Source organism: Colobus angolensis, unplaced genomic scaffold (assembly GCF_000951035.1).
Source record: "Colobus angolensis palliatus isolate OR3802 unplaced genomic scaffold, Cang.pa_1.0 Scaffold241, whole genome shotgun sequence".
Lineage (NCBI taxonomy): Eukaryota > Metazoa > Chordata > Mammalia > Primates > Cercopithecidae > Colobus > Colobus angolensis.
The window spans coordinates 155,130-173,621 of NW_012115611.1; the positions used below are offsets into that span (position 1 = coordinate 155,130).

General features: G+C 36.4%; 2 protein-coding genes across 6 annotated transcripts in view; one reads left to right on the plus strand and one right to left on the minus strand.

Annotated features, from left to right (window-relative positions):
* The window catches only part of BAG2 (BCL2-associated athanogene 2), a 13,453-nt gene extending 11,034 nt beyond the window's left edge, over nucleotides 1-2,419 (plus strand). Inside the window, exon 2 of the mRNA XM_011945639.1 lies at nucleotides 998-2,419. Within this exon, the coding sequence (XP_011801029.1) occupies nucleotides 998-1,444 (447 nt within the window). The 3' untranslated portion in view covers nucleotides 1,445-2,419. The remainder of the gene's footprint in view (nucleotides 1-997) is intronic.
* A 1,833-nt stretch (nucleotides 2,420-4,252) lies between these two features.
* Nucleotides 4,253-18,492, minus strand: part of RAB23 (RAB23, member RAS oncogene family) — a 34,528-nt gene continuing 20,288 nt past the window's right edge. For all 5 annotated transcript variants that reach the window (XM_011945626.1, XM_011945627.1, XM_011945622.1 and 2 more), the window contains exons 4-7: nucleotides 13,725-13,881; nucleotides 12,066-12,148; nucleotides 11,115-11,207; nucleotides 4,253-7,820 (exon numbers count right to left, since the gene is read on the minus strand). In XM_011945626.1, coding sequence (XP_011801016.1) covers nucleotides 7,681-7,820; nucleotides 11,115-11,207; nucleotides 12,066-12,148; nucleotides 13,725-13,881 — 473 coding nt within the window. In that variant the 3' untranslated portion in view covers nucleotides 4,253-7,680. The remainder of the gene's footprint in view (nucleotides 7,821-11,114; nucleotides 11,208-12,065; nucleotides 12,149-13,724; nucleotides 13,882-18,492) is intronic.

An 18,492-nucleotide genomic window follows, 5' to 3' on the forward strand; every position in this document is an offset into this window, starting at 1 on the left:
CGGGTTCAAGTGATTCTCCTGCCTCAGCCTCCTGAGTAGCTGGGATTATAGGCGCCTGCCACCACGCCTGGCTACTTTTTGTATTTTTAGTAAAGACAGGGTTTCACCATGTTGGCCAGGCTGGTCTCGAACTCCTGACCTCAGGTGATCTTGCCTGCCTCGGCCTCCCAAAGTGCTGGGATTACAGGCATGTGACATCACACCTAGCCTGTGCTGTCTTTTTCATGTGAAGAACATGTAATAGGTAGGAATAGGTCACTTGTGATTTTCTTTTTATCGGCAGTGGACTTCCTACTTGGGCTCCTGTGGTGCCACACAGGCCACATGTTACTGGGCCAAGTGGCTGGTGAGATAAGTAAGCAATCTAAATCCAGATCACAACGGTTACACATCCATGGTAGGCCATGATCTAGTCTCTACACTGTCCTGCCCAAAGATCAATGAATTAGGAAGTTACAGAAGCAGGAGATTGCTGACTTTTTCATATAAATAATGAAATGTTGATAGAGCTCCTCATGCCGGTCAAGACCACTGTCCTGTTTCTATCTGGAGAAGCATGAAGTCAGTGCCTAGTATTGATGCCAGCTTATCTTCTATCATGATTATATTTTCTCAACCAAAATTTGGGGCAGTGTATTCTGATAAATGCACATGTCGTTATGGAGAGATCTGGGACATCTGATCTCTGGAGCTGTACCCAGCATAAATCCTATATGTGCTTACTGCTCAAAATGTTAAGACTTGATTTCCATCCCAGTTACAAATGCATACCTACCCAAACTTTTGCAAACATGCCAATTTGAGAAGTCATCTGGTATCCCATATATAAAGATTGTCAGGAAATAGTATTCTACAACCTCTGTCTATAATCTAATACATTTCATCAGTTAATGTTACATGCTATAATTTTAGCTTGTATCTTTAACAAAATTTCATAGCAGAGATATTTAAATAATAAATTTAGTCACAAACAAATGCCTTAATGTTCTTGACACAGATAAGTTTATGTCTCATATTGATTGATGTTTTAGGAGAAAGAGAAGAATTAAATCTGACTGCAAACCGTTTGATGGGAAGAACTCTCACCGTTGAAGTGTCAGTAGAAACAATTAGAAACCCCCAGCAGCAAGAATCCCTAAAGCATGCCACAAGGATTATTGATGAGGTGGTCAATAAGTTTCTGGATGATTTGGGAAATGCCAAGAGTCATTTAATGTCGCTCTACAGTGCATGTTCATCTGAGGTGCCACATGGGCCAGTTGATCAGAAGTTTCAATCCATAGTAATTGGCTGTGCTCTTGAAGATCAGAAGAAAATTAAGAGAAGATTAGAGACTCTGCTTAGAAATATTGAAAACTCTGACAAGGCCATCAAGCTATTAGAGCATTCTAAAGGAGCTGGTACCAAAACTCTGCAACAAAATGCTGAAAGCAAATTCAATTAGTCTTCAAACCCAACAGCATTTACACAATACATATGGTGTAAAAATGATAAAATATTATTTTAATTGATAACTAGTTCTTTATGTTAGATATAACCACTTAGTTGATACTGACAGTTGTTTCAGATGAGGAAAATATTCCATCAAGTATCTTCAGTTTTGTGAATAACAAAACTAGCAATATTTTAATGATCTATCGAGAGATTTTTTAGATTGAATTCTCGTCTTGTACTAGGATCTAGCATATTTCACTATTCTGTGGATGAATACAGTTTGTGGGGGAAAACAAGTGTTCAGCTAGGGGCAAAAGCATCACTGCTTTTTCCTGTGCTTTGGTGTGGAATCACGCAGTCACCTTGGGCATTTAGTTGACTAGAAATTCTTTACCTTAAGCAGCACACACATTTACTACACACACAGTGTTAACAAAGCACTGTGCTTAGAGGGATAAAAAGGAATCACAAAACAAGAATCTTTCCAAAGTTGTCTCATTCTGCAATGTTAAGGCATCTGTATCAAATTATTTTGGATGTAAAGATTCCTGTGTCTCATAATATGAATGTATTTTTTGATATACAAGAAACTATGACATAAAATGTGAGAAAACCACCTATAGTTTGCCACTGTGAACAATTACGTATCTGCTTCATCTTTTCTCAAATGCATCAATTCTCTAGAATTCCTATATTGTAACTTGCCTTTTTTAAAAAGTTAGATGCTGATATAAAGTCTGCTTGTCAACTTAATGAGCTCTATTTTGTGTAGTTATATCTTTCTTTATCCATTCCCATCTTACGGACATTTAGGTTGCTTCCAGCTTGTTGCTATTACTGCAACATATTTTTGTACGCAGGGCTTTTTCCTTCTTTTGTTTTCGATTTTCTCTGTATAAAGGCCCAGCAGTGAATTATATTGGATCAAAGGGTACAGACATTTTCATGGCCTCACACACTTATTAAAAATTTTTTGTACAAAGGTTATAGCAATTTATACTTTTTTCAGTAATTAAAATATAGCTATTTCACTGAACTCTTTCCAGCACTGAGCATTAACACTTAGTTTGCATTTTGTTTACTAAAAAGGTTGGCCAGTGTGTTGATTCTTCTTTTATCTGTGATAAAGTGAAGCAACTAGAGAACACTTATTTATTTAAAGTAACTAGTCCTATTGATATACAAAAAATGCAACAACTTCCCTGGATACTATTTTGAAATGAACACATCAATTTTTATTTGAATGTAGGTATTCTTCACACTGAAAAACCAAATCAGGATCCAAACTGATTTTATATATGTATATCTCTCTCAATGCAAGCAATATTGAACTACTTTTTCTCTACAAAAATGCCAAGTTAGTCTCTTTATAAAAAGCACTTACAATCTGAAGACATTTATGTTACTTCCTTTGCCAGCTCCAACTCTGCCTTATTTAAATCTTTCCATTTCATGGGATACATTAATTCTATCTATGGCAAAGCCACTTGGTTTGTTAGCAGACTCTGATTTGCTGTCATCAGGCTGTGAGATGATTTTTTTGTGTGCATCATTTTTTTCTTGACCAGGTTTTTGAAAATTAAGAAATGGATAGTCAGGTTTTCTTCAAGTTCTCAAGTACTGTCAGCATTCGTAAATCCCTTCCACTCTGGGAAATACTACTGCTCCCTGCTTCCCATGGCTTCCACATCAGCCCAGGACTTTTTCTACCACAAATTATTCTGGTTCTGCCTCCTTGACCTTGGTATTCTTAGCATTATTTTTCCCATTTTTTTTTGCAATGGAGTTTCTTTTTGGAGGTCATTAATTTCTGATCACAGACTTGAAGAGCTATGATCCACATTTCCAAGCTGCTTGGGGACCCTGGTTTGCAGTGTCTCCAGCATTTTGTACCTACAGCCACATCTAAAGGGCAGGGAATCTCCAGTTTTTTTGTTGTTGTTGTTTGTTTTTTTTTGAGTCTCGCTCTGTCACCCAGGCTGTCTGACAAGTGGAAGACATATCCACTGTAGCAAGGAACACTGTGGAGTATGAGGTAGAGAAAAGAGACTGTGAAGGAAAGGGAACAAACATTTTGTAGACGTTTAGTGAAGAATATATTCTAGGGAGGCAGTTTCTATAGTTTCTTTCATTTACTTCGTGAGGTTTCTTTTTGTTTTTTTTGAAAGAGTCTTGCTCTGTTGCCCAGGCTGGAGTGCAGTGGCACGATCTCAGCTCACTGCAACCTCCACCTCCTGGGTTCAAGCGATTCTCCCGCCTCAGCCTCCCAAGTAGATGGGACTACAGGTGCACACCACCATGCCTGGCTAAATTTTTGTATTTTTAGTAGAGACAGGGTTTCACCATATTACCCAGGCTGGTCTCGAACTCCCGACCTTGTGATCCACCTGCCTTAGCCTCCCAAAGTGCAGGGATTACAGGCATGAGCCACTGTGCCTGGCCAATGTGTTGATTCTTAACATGTATTTTTATTTATAAGAATGGGAGTATAATTTATTTTCAAATGATGATCAATCTCCTGAGTCACATTTTTACCCTCATTTAAACTATTGTCTTTTATATAGACTATAAGTGCATATAGAGTATGTTTTGCCCTATCTCAATTCCATACCATTCCCAGCATATAATATACAATTTTAGGGTAGCCCTCCTGCCATTTCTTGTTAGCACTGCTTTCAATATAATGAGGTTATTACATATTGGCAGATTATCTGAAATATGAAATAATTTTAGGTTGCTTTGATCTTTAAAGAAGTTGCATTACATATTTTACTATTTAGTTCCACACTGTTGATACAATCATACATATCACACAAAATTTTAGCTTTGAAATGCATTTATTTTTTGATTACTGGAATTCATCCTTCATGAAATTTTTGAGTAGTGTGTTTTAAATTAAGCTCCAGAGTATAACTGCAACCAAATAGCAATACATACAAGTGGTTTTCCATTCAAATTTACAAAAGCATTATTTATTAGTAACAAAAATATAGAAGGAATTCAGTTTTCCTTTTATCCCAAATTTTTAAAAGACCATTTACTAACATCCTACTGTAGATATTTTGAGAGAGAGATGAAAAGAAGTACTACCTAATAAAGATTATTATAGCCAAATCATCCGGTTAGCCAGGAGTTTGAATATTTCAGAGTCTACTGCCGGTTTTAAATATTTTGTTAGCAAATGAATTCATCTGTATGATGACAGACTTACATGTTTTACAGCTGAAAACGTAAGGAGTGACAATAGTACACATGACATTCTTAACAGTTAAAACTAAGTCCTGTTCATTAGGTAGGTGCCACGTGGAACAAGCTTTCACCTCATCAGTTCATTTTGTTTTCAGAGAAACAGACAGACAAACGATAGATTAATGGGAACATTTTATCAGGTTACCAGTAACTATTCCAAAGGTTTTGAAAAGGATGCTAATAATTAACAATATCTTATATTAAAAGGGTCCAACACTAAGTTGGGACACTAGGTCCTAAGCCAACTCCCTATTCTAACGTCTTCAGAAAAGGTCCAATTTCCTAAAACTCACAGGTCCAAGGAGTACATGTTGAGAGTTCTTTCTGAGCACTGCACTGCCAACTTCTAACGCAACCACCTAAAACTTCACTCCATAATGAGGAAAGCTTTCATCCTCTTTTTGGTAGTTTTAGCTTTATTTTGAAAAAATACATGTGGGCTATCAACTTTGGGCAGATACAAAGGAAATAATTTAACCTGGTTTTATTTAACTATATTGCCTTATGTGGGTTATTCTGTATACTATTTAATTCATAGCGACTAGAAAAGGAAAGGGAAACCTGAGGAACTTGGAAATACGGCAATTATTCCACAGCAATATGTCTGTGCAAAAGATTAGCCGTAATGTTAAAAAAGTAGATTAGAGCACAAATGCACAATCACCTGGAATCTTGGCAAAGTTTTTCTTCAGTATACATGGTTTCATAAAATAATTAGAGTTATTTAAGAGAATGAAGGGTCTTGGAAAAAAATGTCAATTTTTGAAGGCTTTAAGAATTGATTAAATTGAGAAAGTAACATATGGCTGACTTTCAGACCTACTTAATTATTTTAAATGACTAATTATGGTTAGTTTTAAAATACGGCAGTGCAAATTAAAAATTCAAATATGTAACAAAGATCTCTCTTCAGTTCTTATTTTAAAAAAGATAAAACTAAATACATAAAATTATATTGCAAATATTACAGGAACTGCAACTATCCTCAGAGATTACTTTTTTAGATATAGGTAACATGCCTTTAGCCACACAACTAATATGAAAAACAACTAGAACACATATAACAAGCGATTTTTCTGCCAATAAAGACCAAAAGATTATTTACTGCAAAATATTATTTTGTGCAAAAATTAAAGAGACAATTTGAAGAGAGTAGAAAAGATGACTCATTAGCAGTATCCACTGTTAGGAACTGAGTTTTGCCCCCAAAACCTATGTCATTGTCAGCAATGAGAGTAGTGACAACTGGTGACATAAAAATAAACATTTTATATTACTGTGAAATAGATAATGCCAGATCATTTCAATATAATGAAAAGCGAAATTTACTCTTTTTAGTTTTTTTATTTTTCAATCTAAAATAGCAAAGAGAACATTTACTTTTGATCACTTAATAAGGACACACCCAGGAAATTTGATTTTCTCAACATTAGGAGTGCAGATGGAAGACTTAAAAAACAACAACACGAAAGGCGCACGTAAAACATTTTTTAGTACAAATAATGAAAAATGACTTCATGACACATTTTCCAAGAAAAGTTATTTTTACATATTTTGAAATGCTGTAAAAACCAGGTATATTGAAAGGGGTTATTTATAGGTTAAAAATAAAGCCATTGATGAGTGATAATCAGTTTTCACAGAGTTCACGCAATTATCTTAGCTGGAAAGCTATTGTCCCAAGTGACAAAATTTTTGCTCTGACACATGATTACATGTTAAATCATTTTGTAAAAGAAATGATTTTGTATGTGGGACTGACACCTCCTGAGAAAGTGCTATACAAACTGAAGGTTATAGAAATTTTGAAGTGATAATCTTAAAATACCATACAAAAATGTGTAAACAAAAGGATGGTTTAGAGTTGCAGGGCATTATAAAATCTGTAATTTTAGTTAAGACTAATAATAATATTTTTGTGCACTTTAAAAATGGTTAGTATAATCTTGTAAGTTCAAAGCTGGGTTCTCAGTGAGCAGCAAAAGGTGTTAGATGCATCACCACACTTCACAAGACCTCCTGAATGATTACAGATGTGCTGTGTACCTTCTTAAGGGGCTTTGGCTGACCTGATGACAGCAGGAGCTCACCATGCTTATGGGTGACTATACCAAAAAGATTTTGCAATAAGGCTCACCTGGGAGATGCTCTAGCATTCAAATTCCTATACTCCTCCTATACTCCAAATACTTATCTATGCTGTCAGATGAAAACTGCTTACTGCTTTTAAAAGATATAATAAACTATAAATTCTGATAGTAAAGCACTATAAAAATTAGGTATGATATTTTTGGCACAAAGCACTTTTTAAACCCAAGCTCATTTTGCAAAATATATGTCTAGAGTTTCTCATTTGAAAATAAAAACATATACACAATATGTAAATGGTTTTATAAGTGAATTAGAATGTACATTTTCTTAAATAATGCACATACCTTCAGCTTACTCCAGTACCAGACATCTGCATGCACAACTCACATTCTACATTACACAGATATTGCACAAGTACCAATGCCAAAATACTAATGCAGGCTGGCAAGATTTAGGGTTTACCTTTCAGTATTATTTTGTGAAAGTATTCAGATTCAATATTATTTCGCAGAAAGCTAGATGATCAATTTCAGGAAAAGAATGCTATCTTTCCTTGATCCATAGTATTAAAATCTGTAACACTATATTTAGGCATTTCATTTATGTTTTCCAGCATTTAAAATTCAGCAAAACCTGTGTTTGAAATTTCTTATAGCATTCGTTTAAAAATAGGAGAAGCTTCGTCTAATGTAAAAAAAATTAAAGGAGTCCACAGGGCAATAATTTTTCCACCAGAGGTCTCACTCTACATTGTGAAAAACACTGCAGAGCAATATTTAAGTCTGTCACTTTCAGAGAGCCATTAGGTGCAAAGTCTGCTGAAAACCTTGTAACATACCATGACAGCTGGATGGGTTTCTTAATGAACTGCACAATGTAATTCAATTATTTTCCTCCCAAAACATCTTAGGGTATGCTACAGATGCTAAAAGGATTTCTGTTTTTCTTGGTCCTTTGTTTGTTGGGTCTAAGATTGATGACATCTCCACCATTGAGGGTACTTGAATTCTGACCCGAGTGACTCCCACCAGATGTATTAAACACACCTGTATAAATTGAGGGAAAACAGTGATTGCCACTGACACGCCTCAGAGTTACCTGTTGCATCCAGCTTGTTAGTAAAAGTAATACTTTCAAGTATTTACAGTATCTTTAAAATTGCAGTAAAATCCAACAAAATTTACCATCTTGACCATTTTTAGGCATACGGTTCAGGGGTATTAAATACATTTGTAACGTTGTGGAACGATCACCCCTGTCCATCTCCATAACTCTTCATCTTTAAAACTGAAACTCCATACCCATTAAACAGTAACTCCCATTCCCCTCCCTGCAGACCTTAGCAATCACCATTCTATCTTCTGTCTCTTATGATTTTAACTACTCTACCTTATATAAATGGAGTAATAGTGTCTGTTTGTGACTGACTTACTTCATTTAGCATAATGTCTTCAAGGTTCATCCGACGTTAGAACACTGAAGCATTTCCTTCCTTTGTAACGGTGAATAATATTCCATTGCATGTATATACCACATTTTGCTTATCCATTCATACATCAATGGACGCAGATTTATGATTTTAAAGCTTTTGTTTTAGTTTTAATAGCTAATACACATGGTACAAAGTTCCAAGGCTATAAAAGAGGTCACATTAGGGCTCTTTTTCACCCAGATTTTCACCCCTTGCCAGTTTTCCTCCCCTAAGGTATGCATGTTATTACTCTTCCTACTTACCCCTCCAGATACAGTTTATGCATATATAAGCTAAAATGCATACATATTCTCTTTCCTACCTAAGTTGTGGCATATTCTACACAATGTTCTGCATCTTTTGACTAACAATTTATCTTTGACATTTGAAATCAGTAAATATGATAATTTTATTTATTTATTTTTTGGAGACGGAGTCTCGCTCTGTCGCCAGGCTGGAGTGCAGTCACATGATTTCAGCTGACTGCAACTTCCGCCTCTCGGACTCAAGTGATTCTCCTGCCTCCGCCTCCCGAGTAGCTGGGACTACAGCCGTCCGCTGCCACGCCCGGCTAATTTTTTGTATTTTATAGTAGAGACAGGGTTTCACTATGTTGCCTAGGCTGGTCTCAAACTACTGAGCTCAGGCAATCCACCCGTCTGAGATTACAGGTGTGCTAGGATTATAGGCGTAAGCCACTGTGCCTGGCAAATACAATAATTTTAATAACTTATTAACTTCACATCATGTCACTTCCTCAAGAATACCTAACTTTTAGTTAACAACAGTAACAACAGTATTTGTGAGGGCTGTGGGCTGTGTGTGTTTTAATTTAAAGAGATGGGGTCTTGCTCTGTCACCAGGCTGGAGTGCAGTGGTGCAATCATAGCTCATTGCAGCCTTTAACTCCCCGGCTCCAGCAGTCTTGCCTCAGCCTCCTGGGTAACTGGGACTACAGGCACGGGAATGTGCCATCAGCTAATTTTTCCTTTTTTTTAAGAGAGAGGATATTGCTATGTTGTCTAAGCTGGTCTCAAACTCTTGGCGTCAAGCAATCCTCCTGCTTCAACCTTCCAAATAGCTGGGATTATAGGCACGAGCAACCACACCCAGCTATTTGTGAGATTCTGTGTTAATACTAGTAAGGTAGGTTTTTCCTACTTGTGCTAAAACAGTAAAAAAGTGGCCCACAGATAAAAGTGATGAGTAGCTAGAAGATAAAGAACTTTATAGTTTCCATTTTGAACTGTGGTATTCACAAAATGAAACCTTCAATTTATGAATGACTTAGCATCCATGACACACAAAATTCTGGGCCAAAGACACTGTCAGGGATACAAAGGTGACTAAGACCAATTCTCACCCACAAGAAGTTTACAATGTAATAAGACAAGACAGTAAACAAGTAATGCCATATGAAATTATATGTTGTGTCATAAAAGAGACAAAATCTTACAGAAGGTTCAAAGGAAGGACAGATTTCATCTGATACATAAGAAAGGAAAAACTACATGAAGAAGGTAGAACTGGGCACTTGGCAATGCCCTGGACTTAGATGTCTATTCTTTTAGAAGATGGAGGCTGGGCAGTGGCTCACACCTATAATCCCAACACTTTGGGAAGCCGGGGCAGGAGGATCACTCGAGCCCAGGAGTTCAAAACCAGCCTGGGCAACACAGTGAGAGCGTGTTTCTTTAATTAAAAAAAAAAAAAAAAAGAAAGAAAAAGTACAGAGGCTGTGTGTTCTTCAGGCAGGCAGATACACAACTGAGAACTTTCTAGAAAGGCCTTGAGGAATGAAGTGTTCCTTCGACAAAAGATGGAAAAAAGGTCATTCTTAATAGAAGAAAAAAAAAATGACCAAAAGTGAAGAAGCAAGAAAGCATGGGGCATACTCAGAAAAGATCAAGACCTCTGAGAGAACCAGTAAATGGGGTACATATGTAATGGTGTGTCAGGAGGCTACACAGAAGGAAGGGCAAAACCATCTTTAAATGTTGGAATGAAGAGAATCTGCATTTACTTTGTTCCCCAATAAGTCTTATTAGATAAAGCATTAATCACTAGATATGAAGAAGACAAGAGTAGGGCCAAGGAGACCACACCAGGTAGAGGCTTATTGTAAGTGTCCTGTGTTCACAAAGCATTTAAGGTCTCTGATGGCAAGAAATTTTGCAATGAAAATGGCGAAGTCAGGAAGAAAAAAAAAAAAAAAAAGCCAGAATCCAGGAAAAATCTAAGTTAAAACAGGTCTAGAAAATGTGTTTCTATGTATGTACTGAAGGGGGACAGAATACAGATATGAATTCCTTAAGAGACTATACAAAAGATTTAGAACCAGCAACTTTGGCTCTCATTTTCCTGGAATCCAAAGCAAGAAGAGAGACATGGTCAGGCAGTTATTGTGTAAGAGAATACAACACACTTGTTTTTCAGGGAATGCTAAAGTTTTGCTAGCATTTAACATAAGAAAAAGCAAAATTAGTAATGGGTAATAAGCAAGATGGTAAGAAAAGGAAAAGGTAAGAGCTAGTATAAGTACAGATTCAGAAGAATAAGTGTTATAAAGCTCCTTTATATACAGGACAGATCTTTACAAAAAGTCTTTATCTCTGCTGTGTTTAATCTATCAAATGGATTTATAAAATTCAATGGCAAAAAAAAAAACCATTAACGCAATATACCTTTTTACAAGAGACCTGATACTTATCAGTTTAATAATCAGAGTTATCAATTTAATAATCACTTTTAAATCACATTTCTGAAAGAAATTAGCATATTATATGTATTTTTTCAAGTAAATATAATAAAAATGAATGGAAAACAACCTTACCAAGTAAATATGGGCTAACATTTCCTAGGTACTTACCAATTTTGTTACTACTTGAATGCATTAGCTCTGGATCCTCAGCTATTTGTTGTTTGAGTTTCTGAAGGTATTTTTCAGCCAAATACTTAAAAACTAGAATAAAAAGAAAACATCCAGAACCAGGTCAATGATTTATGCATGTAAATCTGTTATTTCACATCATTTATAATATTTATACTTACTAAACAAATTTAAAGTTAGAATTAGGAGCATACAATCTAGTTAAAAATTCAACTTTTAAAAATTATTTGGGCAGTATCTGAGTACAATGATAATATTAACAAATGTGTAATGGTATTTTATTAGTAAATGAGTGAAATAATACTTGCAGTGATTGGCTCTTCTAAGTGTCTGAATAGTGATTAATATTAAACAACACTAAACAGACTCAGTCTTGAAAAGATGTCTACTTTCTTTATGTGAAGAAAAGTATCCAAAACAGACATCCAAGAGAATATCTAGCTGCAGTCTAAATAATTGGCAATTCTAGAATGAGAAAAATAACTGATCATCTTTCTCTAATTTCACTTTCTTAAACTAGGAAATACTATTAAACAAATTAAAGTCATTGTAACTACCTAGCGGAATATCGACACCGTGGAGTTCTAAAACAACTAAGTTATTTTTAACGGGTAGGCATCAAAACCACATATGTATATACTCTACATACACTGCATATACTCTACATACACTGCATATACTCTACATACATAGCTTACATTTTTCAAAGATAATAGTAAAATGGAAAACCTCACCAGGATGAAAAGTATTCAAGGGCATTAGTAAATAATTAAGCACTAATGAAAAAAAGTAGAATGCCTTTAAATTCTACTTAATGTTAGGTGACAAAAAGACTTGTTCTCATTATAAATATAATTTCTAAACAACACAATTTTAAAAGTGCAAGAATAAAATTTTGTTTGCAATATGTATCCTTAAAAGGCAATTTACCTTCATTCACATTTAGATCTTCTTTCACTGATGTTCTGTAGAACCTTAACTTTAACTTTTTTGCCAGTGCCTCAGCTTCCTCACTGCACATCAATTAAAAAAAAAAAAAAACTTTACAAAGATGCCTTCTGATGGCTTGTTTTTTAAATCACTTTTAATTACATTTACTGAATACAGTTTGGCAGGGAAGGGGGATCAGATCTTTTAGAAAATTTTCATATTTCTTTTTAAAGGAGCTTGATATCAATGCCCAATTAAGTAAAATCAGTTGAAAGCTGTTTTCACTTAGTGCCTGAACTGATTTTAGTCTTCACTACTCTTGAGAAATAAACACCAACTATTATACCGTATGTGTACACAGAAGACTTTTCTATAAAGTCATTAATCTCTAGCCCTAAAATAAGAAAATATCACTTTTCTTTATATAATATTTTAATTAATTTTCTCTCCTCCTACGAACACCTGTAGTTAAACTCTAAAAATCTTATAGCGAATTATTTATTTTATTCTTACTGGCCGTGAAACAATTTTGCTGCCTAAATCCGAAGTCACTATATTAATGACTGTATCTCCAAATTGTACTCCTAATTTTAGTTTTATCAGGAGTCCTGGTTGTGGACTCCTGATATTAATGTCATTAGAGAGTTGTAAACATACCCCATAGGCTCCCGCTATTCCCCTGGCTTCTGGTCTTCAGCCCCTTGGGTAGTCTCCTCCGACACTGTAATCAAGGTTGGTCTGGGTGTCCACTAACATACAAGGGACAGTATGTGACTTCTAAGACTGGGCCATAAGAAACACTGTGGCTTCTGTCGTGCTCTCTCTTGGATCACCCACTCTGGCAGAAACAGCCGCCGTGTTGTGAGAACAGGAGAGGCCCATCTGACAAGGAACTAAGGCTTCCTGCCAAGTGAATAAGCCATCATAGAAATGGATGGTCCAGCACCAGTGATGCCTTTCTGTGAGAAGAGTCCTAGCCAACATCTCGACTGCAGCTTCATGAAAAACCACCAGCTAAGCCACTCCCAAATTCCTGACCTACGGAAACTGTGATATAATAGATGTCTGTTGTTTTAAGATACTAAGTTTTGGGTTAATTTGTTAACCCAAATTAACAGATAACATAAGAAGATTTAAAAAAAAGGTAAAAACCAAGCAAATATTTTCAAAGCTAGCAAAAATATTAATAATGCAATGAGTAAATATTTATAAACAGAAATTACAAATTTGAGCATAAGAGTTCTGAATATACAAAACAATATGAATCTGAACCCTTAATTAAAATTCATCAACAAGAATAGCTACTTATTCTGGATATTACAAAATCTAGGGATGCTTTTCTTAACATTCTTAGTATATTAAGGTTTGACTTAACATGAAGAATTAGATTTCTTGTGCAAAAACAAGAAATTCTAAAAGAGCCTTCAAATTTTATTCCTTTAATTTTCTCTACTTAGGAATCAGAATGAATTTTTTAACCCAAACCAATCACACAGAATAGCTCATAGAAATTTTAAGTAAATTAAAATATTTAAGTAATTAAAGCCTTCAAAATGAAAGTATAGAATTTTTCCTAGATCCTGTAAAACTATGCAAAAATTAAAATGTCTTAACTTTATAGAATTACTGTCCCTCCTCCCCCAAAAGTAGCCATCTTACTTCTTTATACAAGAATCATCCAAGAGATCAATCTTGTTTTGTACAAGTACAGTTGGTATATCTCCCACTTCAGCTACTACTTTCTCTCTCCAACTGGAAACTGCTTCAAAAGATTCCCTATCTGTGGTAGAAAACACGAGCACACAAGCCTGGGCTCCTGTAAGTTCAGTCAATAAATCAATCAATCAATCAAGTTATTGACATTAACATATTACATTTACATTAATAACACAGTCTCATGCAGAATGGGGGCAACTTTTATCCACTCAAAACAACTTTTATGTAAATAAATGTTGAACTCATCTTTGTACTACTCCTCTTTACTTTTCAACATATAAACTCTATTTTCATTTTTACCAAAAACAGTGGTTCTCAAATGTGTTCAACTGTCAAAGTACCCTCAAAACCATACACATTCTTTTTGGAATACCATAAAATACTGATTTAATTCCATTATAAAGGCTAGAGAGAATAGTAAACTAAAATTAGAGGTTTTTGCCAAATTCTTCTTGTTAATTTGCTTCTTAATTTCTTTCAGTGCAGATTTCAGAAAAATTTGTCATTTGCTTAGTTTCTTTCAGCAAGGATTTATGAAAAATTTATGAGAAAAAATCATAATTTGCTCATTCTATTCACTTTTTAAATAAATTGTATTATTTTATTTCAGTAGAATACCAGCGATCCTAAGGAACATAATTCGAAAGCCAATACCGAGAGTTATATATATATATATATATATATATACACACACATACACACACACACACACACATATATATATATAGAGAGAGAGAGAGGGAGAGAGAGAGAGGTGGGGGAAACTTAGTTTTACCCTGTTTAACTACATAATTTTACCCACCCATACTGTATCCATTGACAGTATTTTAACCATCAACTGTCATTTTAGGCTGATAATATCAAAGACTAAAAATAAGCAGAAACCTCTTAGAAGAAGCAGTTTTATAAATTATTAGCTATTGATTCAGGTAGCATGGTGATAAAAGCAGGCATGCAAGCAACAAGAGAAAATCATCCTGGGGGTCAAGAGGATTTCCTGAAATCAAGGCATGTTTTCTTACCACTACTGCTTCCTTACAGATCCCTCTGGTATAAAAGTTTTCTACTAAGACTCAAGATATGTCTGGGCTATCTAAGACACTCTAGAGCCAAAAATAGTCTATATATCTATATATCACCGGGGGGTGATACATGACCAAAAAGCCCTTTCTAATATTTATTTTAAAAAGCTCAAAAGATGACCCCTTAGCCCTCAGTCTCTCGAGTAACTGGGACTACAGGAGCGTGCCATCATGCACAGCTAATTCTTTGCTTTTTGTTTGTTTATTTGTTTTTTTGTAGAGATGCGGTCTCCCAATGTTGCCCAGGCTGGTCTCAAACTCCTGGGCTCCAGCAATCTGCCTGCCTCAGCCTCCCAGAGTGCCGGGATTACAGGTGTGAGTGACTGTGCCTGGCCTAAAAACAGGTTTTAATCCAAATAATAAATGAATTATTCAAAATGCAGAAAGAGAGAGACAAAGACACCCTGAGACCTTCTCAGAATGTGTGGGAAAATAAAACTGAAGAGATCACATTAGTATACTGATAAATACACTTATATGTACTTGAGCTGTAATATTTACCTCAACTATAAATTTTTTAAAAAATTATGTAATCATATTTTAAGAAACTGTGCTGGGCACGGTGGCTCACACCTATAATTCCAGCACTTTCGGAGGCCAAGGCAGGTGAATCGCTTGAGCTCAGGAGTTCGAGACCAGCCTAGGCAACATGGCAAAACCCCATCTCTACAAAAAATACAAAAATCAGCCAGGCGTGGTGGCGCACGCCTGTAGTCCCAGCTACTCAGGTGACTGGGGTGGGAGGACTGCTTGAGCCTGGAAGGTTGAGGCTGCGGTGAGCTGTGATTGTGCCACTGCACTCCAACTTGAGAGACTCTGTCTCAAAAAAAGAAAAAAAGAAAAAGAAAAAAATTTGTTCTTTATCATAAAGCTCAATGAATTACCTTTAAGCCTACAGCTTTATGTCCAGCTCACTGCCATTTAAATTTGAGGGCACAATAGGGTATTTCCAAGTGTTCAAGGTCTCAGACACTTAACCATAAAAACCTCTTAGAGGAAGCATATATGATGGGGGAAAAAAAAAAAACAGATAGTGCCAGAGATATAGGCAGTAAGAATGATTAAGAAAAGCTCAACGTTATTTAAAAAAATCAAAGACCAAAAGATAAAGTATGTCCACAACAACCCCAAAATTATTTAGCAGGGGACAGAATGGGGAGAGACCAGAGAAATGTGGGAATGTGCCAAAGTGCTTGTGTGAAGAAAGGGAAGATGTTTACATAATCAAGGGAGGTAAATAAACAAACCCTACAGCTGAGGCCTGTGGCCGCATGCATGGCATGTCCCCTCAGCCGGGCTTTAGTGCAGCAGTGGAAGACAGTTCCTGTGCCAGTTGCTCCTGCCCTACCTCCAGCCTATGCTGCAGGGGGCTCTGCTGTTCTGCTGGGGGCTTTTCTGATACATCCTCAAGGGGGAAGCAATACCTCTTGTGGGGTGGAAGTAACACCTCAGCCTCCCTTTGCTGGGCTCCTCAGGCCTCTCTTCATGGTTCCTCAGGGAGACTGGGCCCCAGTGGCCCACAGTGATACTTAGAACACTTTACTGGTTTTTCTCCCTTCCTTGCCTCATTCTCCCTAGTCTTTCACTATACTTCCTGCGATCATGTCCCAAATAAACCTGCCCCGCTCACGTGGGGCAGTGAGAGGGCACAGAGATGCTCAAACTAAGACAGTAAGTGCCTTAAGTTAAAGGCAATCACCTTAAGAATAAGAGAATGTATGACTATTAAACCACAGGAGAAAAATGGATTTGTACAGTATAAACAACAAAATCAAAAAACAAGAACTGCAGGAAATAAAAAATCTGAAATAAGATCGCAAAAATCAGTCCTAGAAGATAAACTACAATCTCTAGAAAGAATGGTACACAAATCTCCAAAGCAGGACGGTTCACGTGATACCAAGCCTTTATATCAAATGCTGCACCACCTTGTCTGATTTGACCTAAATATATTACTAAAATGGAAACAAAATCAACTGGATTACTTTTTATGGATGACTTTTATGGTTACAATAATTCTGACAAATGTTGGACAACCACTTGTTTCCATTTCCTCTAACTGAATATCATCTTCCACTCAGACAATTAAAATACTTTGTCAAACTGTGATTCATCATGGTTCTTTTATGTTTGGAAAAATCCTAATAACCAAAAAGCCCTTTCTAATATTTATTTTAAAAAGCTCAAAAGATGACACCTTACCCTCCACCCTTTTTAAAAAAAAAAAAAAAATTTGACTGAGGTACCAATGAAGCATGAAACACATAAAAGATTCCAAGATTTATAAGACAGATCATCATTTGCATAATTTAGAAAGAAAATGGCTGATGATCCTGCTACACAACTCTGTAACTCCCTCAAGCACGTCAAGATTTTTTTTTTTTTTTTTAATATGAGAAGGGGGTTAGAAAGAAAAGGGATCTGTAAAGAATTTCTTTAGACGAAGTACTGTACTCCAAACCCTCTCTCCTGCAAAAAGGTGCGGTAGGATGGACGAGGGTGCTAGCACCACCTCCTTCCTCTCAAACCTTAAAGAATGGATGCTGGCAAGACCAATTAAGGAGGATGTTATGTATTTCCAGCAACTGGGGGACATTTGGGACTAGTGATGCCTTGATTCAAGCCTGAGAAAGATGCAATGGCTGAGAGTGAGAGTGAAAAATCAAAACCAACAGACAAAAAGCAGAGAACTATAATGGGAAGGAACTGTGCTTCCCCCAGTGGCAGGGCAAAGAATGCACATGAATTTCATAGGGGCAGAGATGAACCACATCTAAGAGATACCAGTAATGGGGCTCTGGACATGCTAAACTAAAATATGGCACCTTGATGTACTGAATATTTTAAGCTGAAGGAATTTGAGAAAACAGCAGAAGCAGGAGGGTCACTTTGATCTCCCCCAGCCCCTTCTCCGCTGAAGCAGGTCATAAAATTCAGAAAGGATTTTCTTTCTTTTTCTTTTTTTTTTTTTGAGATGGAGCCTTGCTCTGTCGCCCAGGCTGGAGTGCAGTGGTATGATCTTGGTTCACTGCAGCCTCTGCCTCCTGGGTTCAAGCGACTCTCCTGCCTCAGCCTCCTGAGTAGCTGAGATTAGGTGGGTGCCACCACACCCAACTAATTTTTCTATACTTTTAGGAGAGATGGGATTTCGCCATGTTGGCCAGGCTGGACTTGAACTCCTGACCTCAGGTGATCCACCCACCTCGGCCTCACAAAGGAAGGATTTTCTGACCTTCACCTGAAGGAGGTCATAAGCCCCTCAGGTGAGAGGTGACCTCCCTATACCCAGAGGAAAGGAGAATCCTCATTTCTGAAGAGAGAGGGACACCAAAAGGAATCTGAATGAACCTCTGCTAATGAATCTTGCTAAGTTTCCTCCAGTTTACTGCTCTTAGCTCCTATTTGTCCTATCACATTCTTCAACGACTTTGCACTTTTCCTCAAACCTGGTATAAAAATGCTCAGGTTTAACTGTTTATTTGGGTTTTCATTTCCTTATGAAGGCTCCTTTGTCACATAGAACTGATATTAAATAAATTTGTAAGCTTTTCTCTTGTTAATCTATCCTTTGTTAGAGACCCAATCAAGGACCAAAAAGAGTAGAAGGAAAAAGATATTTTTCCTCTCCT